The following is an 8,894-nucleotide window of genomic DNA, read 5'->3' on the forward strand; positions in this document are numbered from 1 at the left end:
CCATTTCACTCGGATTAAAACATACTCCGTACTTAAAATGGATGTATTTTAAAATGATCATGTAACCCTCTTCCTCTTGAATGGGCAGGATGCACATAATTGCTTCCAGCCCTCCTTTATCACAACTTAACCTAGGCCATAAAACCTGAGCAACCTGGAGCCAATGCAGAGCCTGTAATACCTGCACTCACGTTTTACATCATGCTATTGGCCATGCTCACCATTTTAAAAACATTCTTCTGCTGATACAGAAATTTTTCAGTTATCCTGGGAACAGTTCTGTATTTGTTCATTGTGCGGTATCATATTGCCTTTCATAGCAATGTGCAGTTCAGCCTTTGGAAGGGGTTGCATTTGTGCAGGGCTGAAGGAAGATTGTTGGTAGCTCTAGTAAATGAGGCCTTTACTCCCAGGTGGTGGTATTGCAGTCCCCTTCCCAAAGAGCAGCAACACCCCTTCCTGGCTGGTGGAGCTTTTCCTTCCCTTCAAGCTGAACTGAGGCAAGGTGCTCTTTCTAAGTGAAAGCAGCTTTGCTCTTCTTGTCTGGCTTCTTTGATGCCTCTCCGTCTCTTTGGTAGTTTTTGAATCAAGGCACCACATTGTATCAAATTGCTCCTTTGATCTAACTTAAGGGAGCTCTGTGAAGCCAAGAAGGGCTTTGTTGACTGGCTCTACTTAAAAAAAAAAGTAAAAAAAATTAACAGAAGAGGAACATTTTAAAAAAACGGGATGTACCTTTTAACTCAAGCGGGATGGCAGTCCGATTATGGATGCTATAACTCATATGATAAGTAGATGGGTGGATAGATAGAGGGGAAGCACTTAAAGAATGTCACAGCCCCACGTGTGCCAAGGATTGAAGCAGAAACCTTCTGTAAACTGGGAGATTGGCATGCTGGAAATGATCCACGGGGGCCTCTTGTTGAAAGTAAGACCAGGAAGAGCCGGCAGAGAAGACGAAGCTCCAGTTATTGGGGAGGAATGGAGTAAAAGAAAGGGACCTTTGTGGTTCCCCCAGCCACCCCCATCTAGATAGATTGACAGAAGAGGAAATGCCTTGCTTAGGATTATTGTCATAGATTCATGTGAAAAAGAATCAGAGAAGGATGATTTCATCGTGCTAGAAATAACCCTTCTTCCCAGCTCTTGCTTCAACATGGCAAAGCCTTGATTTCATGCATACCTTCATTGAGAGAATCACATGTAAAGAATCATACAATTGGGAGGGTTTGGCTAGTCTAAAGAAAAGAAGAAATAGGGGAGACATGATAGCAGTATTCCAGTATTTGAGGAAGGAAGAGGGGGGCCACATTATTCTCCAAAGCACCAGAGGGCAGGACAAGAAACAATGGTTGGAAACTGACCAAAGAGAGAAGCAACCTGGAATTAAGGAGAAATTTCCTGAAAGTGAGAACAATTAACTAGTGGAACAGCATGCCTTCAGAAATCGTGGGCGCTCCATCACTGGAGACTTATAAGAAGAGGCTAGACCAGTGGTTCTCAACTTTTTTAATGCCGCGACCCCCAACCGGTCGTAAGTCGAGGACTACTACTTGTAAGTCGAGGACTACTCAACTGGTGCAGCACCGTTTGCAGAATGGGACTTTTGGCGGGCTCAGCAGGGCAGAGACAGCCTGGACAATTCCTATTGGCTTTTGAAAGCCAATAGAATTAGACTCTATTCAAGAGAGTCTATTCTATTGGCTTTCAAAAGCCAATAGAATAAAAGGGAGTAGCACAGCTAAAGAAAAGGGGGAAAAAATGGCAGACTGCGTTGTTTGGCAACACCCGTGAAATGGTCGTTCGACTCCAAATGGGGTCCCGACCCACAGGTTGATAACCACTGGGCTAGACAGTCACTTGTCTGAGATGGTAGAGGTTCTCTGCTTGAGTAGGGGGCTGGACTAGAAGACCTCGAAGGTCCCTTCCAGCTCTATTCTATTGTATTCTATTTAGGCCCAAGTTCAGTGCAGGAGTCAAAATTAAAGCATCTTTGAACGATCATTGCCCAGTCTCTGATTTAATATAATCCCATGAAGTGATAACGACTTAATTGCTTGTAGTGTTAAGACATTTCCTAACATTTTCCAAGCATTTATTGAAGCAGAACATGCTTTCTTACAACTCGCATTCATTTTTTTGTGTCCTGTATACTGGAACAAGAATTTTAACTCAGAGATGTTATTCCTCATGGAAGAGGTTACCGAATAAGATCAACTAAAAAACAAACAGACAGAAAAATAGAGTTTTTAAGACATACAGTGTATCATGGAATCATCAGCATCAAGTATCATAATTTGTAAATGGTTACATTTGAAAAAAAAAATCTGATCACATGACTAGGGAGCAATTCTAGAAGCAGTTTTTCACAAGGTAAATGGGAAGAGGTTCAGCAGAAATATCTCAACCTCTCCCTTGTTTACTATTTATTTTTTCACATTTCTGAACCACCTATCTTCCTCAGAGAGAAGCTCTGGTCAATATACAATAAAATGTTAAAATGTACAAACAGCAAATAAAAATTTAGAAGGGGGCAAGGATGATTAAACCCTGTTCCTGCTAATTTCTTTGCGATGGCTTCTCTTGCTGTTCTAGACAGACTTGGTGTACACAATAGGGCAGGCTGCAGCCATGGGTGCTCATGGCCTTGTGCTCTGGGGAGACGCAGAATATTCTCGGAACCAGGTAATGTAGTTCCATAATCCTCCATCTTCTTTTCTTATTCTTTCTTTTTCTATTCATTTTTGCTTAGTACTTGCCACAGTGTTGAGGCACAAAGGATAGGCCTGAGGCTGTATCTCTTGTTATCTAATCGATTAGTTTTTAGATCAACTTGCATACAATGCAATTTGTTTCTGCAATAAGTAAAGGGATCATCAGAGAATTGAAATCCAGTGTTAATGAGAAATAGAAAGAAAAATCAATATTTTTGACCTGGTATAGAAATAGGCAAGGTATCACATTTCAGATGTGGCTGAATTACGTCTTCCAGCAGCCCCTATCAGCCTGGCCAATGGTGAAAGAATCTGGTAATTGTAGTTCAGCAACATTTTGGGTATGGACCTTTGAACTAATCCTTCGCTTTGAAGTGACATCCTGCATCTGGGCTATACTATTTCAAGAGTTCAAGTGGCAAGTCTTGCATCATTAGTAGCTATTCTGTAACAAATTGAACATCCATCATAGATAGAAGGGAATAATTATGGTCTGTTCTTCTGTTTCTTGACAAAGAAATATGGAATATGTGTTTTATCTAGAAAAGTATTCCATTATATGAGCTCTGCAACTGTTTAAAAAGGTACAGCCAAGACCCATTGTTCCCCTTGATGAGAATGTGGTATGGGATAGGCTTTCCTTGCATTTGGCCTTTAAAAGAAGATTGAGGTGTTAGACTGACCATCTCTTGTAATAGGTTCGTTATAGTATTAGTGCAGTTTTTAGCACATTAATACATGAATAAAACAACAACGCAACAGAAACAATATTCTCTCTGAGATTTCTCAGTTGAATAACAAGGGAAGATCTGCAATTTCCCTAAACTGCTCAGAGTCACTTAAGTGAGATGGACAGTGCAGAAATGTAATCAATAAAAATAAAAATCTGTTTCCATGTAGTCTGTAAGTGGATCCTGATCTTAGTTTGGACTTTCTAAAATTGTAATCCTATGGATTTCCTTGATCTGTAGCCCCAACAAAGGCATTCCAGGAATCCCATGACTTTTTTAGATGATTTAGCCCAAGATTAGAGAACTAGTCCTACTTCAGAGAGAAGAAAATAAGACACTGAAAACACTTTCTCCTTAGGCCCTTGGCAGAAGGCTGTATGTCTAAAATGGATTTAGCCTTAGCCAAGCAGATTTTTCTCAGGATTTATATCAATTAATTGCTGTGTTTCTTAATGTATATATTTCCCTCTCTTACAGACCAATTGCTTAAAGGTTCACAAGTATCTGACAAGCACTTTAGGCCCCTATATTGTCAACGTGACTAGGGCAACTGAGCTCTGCAGCCGTCATATCTGCAATAATCATGGCCGTTGCATTCGTCGGAGAATGGACTCTGATGCTTACTTACACCTCGATCCTAATCCTACGGATGGCATCTCCACTCTTGAGTTGGCAAATAGGACTTTAAGCCAACAGCAAAAGGTCAAGATGGAACAGGAGTTCACCTGTCATTGCTACAAGGGATGGAGTGGCAAGAGGTGCCTTTTCAAGGGGCACAGTGTGCGATTGTGGGCAGACAGTTGGTGCATTTACAGCACAGTTTTGTCTGTACTTTGGGTAAGGTATTTATGAGCCATTTGAACTAGTTGTTATAAATATGAGTATTGTGAAGCCAATGCTGTAAAGTGAATCCTGTATCTTTCCGTGTGACAGAGAAGAAAGGTACAGGCATGGTGTTGGTGACAGAGGCATTATCGAGTTGCTGTAACTCTCCCTGACTTCCCAGGATGTCCGTCTCTTGTGGTGTTTCACTAAGAAAGTTGGCACGTATGGATTAGTCCTAGTACCATTCACTATCTATGCAGGACTTCCAATACACCAGGGATGGGCTGCTTGGGCTCTCCAGAGGTTGCTCACATTTCTCTCTCAGCCAGCAATGAAGGATTTCTGGAGCCGAAGCTTAGCACTTGAGAAACAGCACAGATTCTCTACCCGGGAGTGTTTTGGGGTGATTTCAAAAAAGTCAAGTTGGTGATTACAACTGCATAATCACAACAACCATTTCGATATTTTTTTTTTTACTTCTCCAGCAGACACTTTGTTCTACCCCAGCAATACACAAATAAGTTTCTTTTTATTTTCTAAACTTCTCACCAGCATACAAGCATCCTTAATATTTGAGGTGCACGTTTTTCTAAACTGTGACAAAGACAGTAATTTCCTATTACCTTTTGTTAAATCAAAACTGATCTAAGCACATTATTTATATGCAGAGCAAACCTTTCCTACTTGAACCAACTAGGTGTCCTCCAAAATGTGATTGGTGCTGTTTAATTGAAATATATGTATGTAGGTAAATATGTGTACTTGTCAGGCTACCTCTCTTATCAAGGGATGGGGGAGAGAAAACTTAATTTTTTTAAATTAAATATTTTTCATGTGACCCTCAGTGCCTTAATGCTTCATTCTTTTATAATGCTATATACTGGAAGCCAGAAATATCTTTCATCTTGATCAGCCATGAAAATTTTTGATTTATTTGAGTTGACGCTCATGACCATTTGTCTTGTCACCTGAAAACACTCAAATCTTTAATTTCTTCCTCCTCTCTTTGTCCTGTATACTGATGGTGTTGCTACATCCCTGCCATTTGTCTAAAGCAGAGTTGTCAAACTCAATTTCATTGAGAGCCGCATCAGCATTATGGTTGCCCTCAAAGGGTCAGTTGATGTCCCCTTCTCTCCCTCAGGCTTTCCCGCATAGAAACTTCTCCTCTCCTCTCCTATCCCCTTCTCTCCAACAGGCTTGCCCCACTGACATCTTTCCTCTCCTCCCTATCACCTTCTCTCCCCCCTCATTCCTCCTCCTCTTCCCACCAAACCGTTTCTTTTTTATATCCTCTCCTCTCCCATGCATTCACTCACTGCCCAGCTGGCCTTTTCATGCAGTGCTCATCGACTGGAGCTGCATGCGCTGAATCTGGAGTCCCCACCAAGCTCCAGCAGTTCCAGCTGATTCTTCCCCCGAAAACTGCGTGCAGCTGCCAGCCACCCCCAAGGCCGCCGGAAGCCCCAATCAGCTGGAGCTGTGCGCGCCGATTCCGGGGTCCAGCTGACTCTCCCCCAGGACTCTCTGGCACTGCCACGCTTCTCCTACTAGTCTGTTTGCGGGCCAGATTTAAACACATCATGGACTGGAACTGTCCTTGGGCCTTGAGTTTGACATGTCTGTTCTAAAGGCATTGGAATACTTTGGACCAGTCACTCTCATTCAGCTCAACCTACATCACACGATAATCTAAAACAGTGGTAGTCAACCTGGTCCCTACCGCCCACTAGTGGGCGTTCCAGCTTTTTTGGTGGGCGGTAGGGGTTCAATCGAGCCGTTTAAATTTTTGGATCCATTGAGCCCTCCGATCGGCTCACAGAGCTTTCCAGCAGGCATGGGGTGTTAGCCTCAGCTGTGCGACCCCCCACGGAGCTCTTGGAGGCCAGAGAGCCTCACTGAAGCGCGCCATCATCGCGAGGCTCCCGTCAACTTTCTCGACGATCCGGATCGCAGCAGACGCTGCGCAATGAGATAAAACTGCAAGTGCCTCATTTTCCGCTTCGGGGGGTGGAAATTAAAGGCACAACAAACAACAAGCTTCCTCTTAGAGCCCCTCATGGCTGGGAAGGCCCAGCCGAAATACAAGCGGCCGCTAATTTTGGTGCAGCCGCCATTTTGAGAGCCGCACAGAGCCCTCAGTCATAGAGGTTTCATGCATCTCTGACAAAAACCAGGCTCTCTCTTCATCCTGCTGTGACAGGCACGGATCGGGGGCAAACCAGACTCCACTGGGCATTCTCTCAATACCAAGGTAGAGGCCATAAAGGCTTTCTCTTCATTCCTGCTTGCCCAGGACTTAAATTGGACATGGAAAAATGATTTGAAGATATTTTGAAATTGAAGGTGTATGACTGGATGAAAAATCCTTTTACCGCAAATATTGAAGAGGCTGATATAACTTGCCAAGAAGAACTGTTAGAAATTAGATATAATGAAGAAAGTAAACATAAATTTGAAAGTGGTGGATATGAAAACCTATGGCAAAGTAAAAAAAATGCCTGCCTTATATCCAAATATGTGGAAAATGATATTCAGTTTATTGATACCTTTCCCTACCTCATATCTTGTGGAATCAGGCTTTAGTGCTGTTAATCATATTATGACCAAAGAAAGAAACCGCCTGAATATTTCCGAAAGAGGAGACCTTCGTTTGTTCCTTACAAAAATTGAGCCAGATATCCAGTATTTAGTTTCGCAGCATCAGCCTCAGGGATCTTATTAATAATTTAATTAATTAAATGTAATTTCATCAGACTTCCTGTTTCTACAGTGGGGCAAAAAAGTATTTAGTCAGCTACCAATTGTGCAAGTTCTCCCACTTAAAAAGATGAGAGAGGCCTGTAATTGTCATCATAGGTAGACCTCAACTATGAGAGACAAAACGAGAAAACAAATCCAGACAATCACATTGTCTGATTTGGAAAGAATTTATTTGCAAATTATGGTGGAAAATAAGTATGTGGTCACCTGCAAACAAGCAAGATTTCTGGCTCTCACAGACCTGTAACTTCTTCTTTAAGAGGCTCCTCTGTCCTCCACTCATTACCTGTATTGATAGCACCTGTTTGAACTGGTTATCAGTATAAAAGACACCTGTCCACAACCTCAGTCACACTCCAAACTCCACTATGGTGAAGACCAAAGAGCTGTCAAAGGACACCAGAAACAAAATTGTAGACCTGCACCAGGCTGGGAAGACTGAATCTGCAATAGGCAAGCAGCTTGGTGTGAAGAAATCAACTGTGGGAGCAATAATTAGAAAATGGAAGACATACAAGACCACTGATAATCTCCCTCGATCTGAGGCTCCATGCAAGATCTCACCCCGTGGGGTCAACATGATCACAAGAACGGTGAGCAAAAATCCCAGAACCACACAGGGGGACCTAGTGAATGACCTGCAGAGAGCTGGGACCAACGTAACAAAGGCAACCATCAGTAACACACTACGCTGCCAGGGACTCAGATCCTGCAGTGCCAGAAGTGTCCCCCTGCTTAAGCCAGTACATGTCCGGGCCCGTCTGAAGTTTGCTAGAGAGCATTTGGATGATCCAGAAGAGGACTGGGAGAGTGTCATATGGTCAGATGAAACCAAAGTAGAACTGTTTGGTAGAAACACAACTCGTCGTGTTTGGTAAGTAATTATTATTATATGCTTTAACTTGCTATAACTCTGCTTTATAAATTTTATAAAGTAAAGTAATTTCCCTACTTTATAAATCACCATTACTATGGAACTGGTGGGGGGTTAGAAAATTTTACTACTAACAGAGATACAAAAGTGGGCGGTAGGTATAAAAAGGTTGACTACCCCTGATCTAAAATTTGAAATTGGAGAGAGAAGGTTGACATGCTGCATCTAGAGGAAAAATGGGCCGGAAAACTCTTCCGTTGACAAGAAGAAATTCAACAGGTGCAGCCTTCAGCTTTAACAGCATCCCTGCCCAAGGAAAAAGAGGGCTTGTTTCCAATCAGCTTGACACATATGTGGGTCCTCAAGGAAAAGGTTGCAGTTTTAAAAGCAACCCTGTGTTGCTCTAAGGACCACATTCAGATGATACAGACAAATGCGGATAGAGTGGCTTTGCAAGGTGAATGTGTCTGATGAGAAATTCAATGCACATTCAGACTGCAGAGTTTGGATCATGTTGGAGCCTTGAAATGTGCAATCCATAATGCAGTTACCCTGTACCAATGAATGAGTCATAGCATGATTTCACCAACATAACAGGGGAGGGCTGCTCACTCTCTGCTACTGCTCCATGTGATCAGGGCAATATTTATGTGCAAGGCCTTTATGCAGGGAGGCTTTTGCAGATAACCAAGGCCCTCTGTTGCATACCAGCCAATTTCTGCAACTTGGTAGAACCTAACCCCCTCTCTTTGCCTCCTGTAAAGGTGATGGGATTAATGCTTACACATTCCTGCTAAGATGGGAGTCATTAAGACAGCATTTAACTCTGGTTGCCAAACATTTTTTTTTTTTTCTGGGGTTGGTGTTTGTTTCTTTGCTCTGACTTCTCACGCCTTCCTGATGGAAAAGTTGTATTTGTGTTAGCAAGCTAGTTATGGCAGCCTCAAGAGATTCATACTTTATATATCCTATATAACTACTGTCATA

At 42.4% G+C, this 8,894-nt stretch overlaps 1 protein-coding gene across 2 annotated transcripts in view; it reads left to right on the forward strand.

Moving 5' to 3' along the window:
- The window catches only part of LOC120307642 (hyaluronidase-4-like), a 40,244-nt gene extending 35,136 nt beyond the window's left edge, over nt 1-5,108 (forward strand). For both annotated transcript variants that reach the window (XM_039342586.1, XM_039342585.1), the window contains exons 3-4: nt 2,596-2,685; nt 3,923-5,108. In XM_039342586.1, coding sequence (XP_039198520.1) covers nt 2,596-2,685; nt 3,923-4,297 — 465 coding nt within the window. In that variant the 3' untranslated portion in view covers nt 4,298-5,108. The remainder of the gene's footprint in view (nt 1-2,595; nt 2,686-3,922) is intronic.
- The last annotated feature ends 3,786 nt before the right edge of the window (nt 5,109-8,894 follow it).

This window comes from Crotalus tigris, unplaced genomic scaffold (genome assembly GCF_016545835.1).
Source record: "Crotalus tigris isolate CLP2741 ecotype Arizona unplaced genomic scaffold, ASM1654583v1 scf7180000017800.2534000, whole genome shotgun sequence".
Classification (NCBI taxonomy): domain Eukaryota; kingdom Metazoa; phylum Chordata; class Lepidosauria; order Squamata; family Viperidae; genus Crotalus; species Crotalus tigris.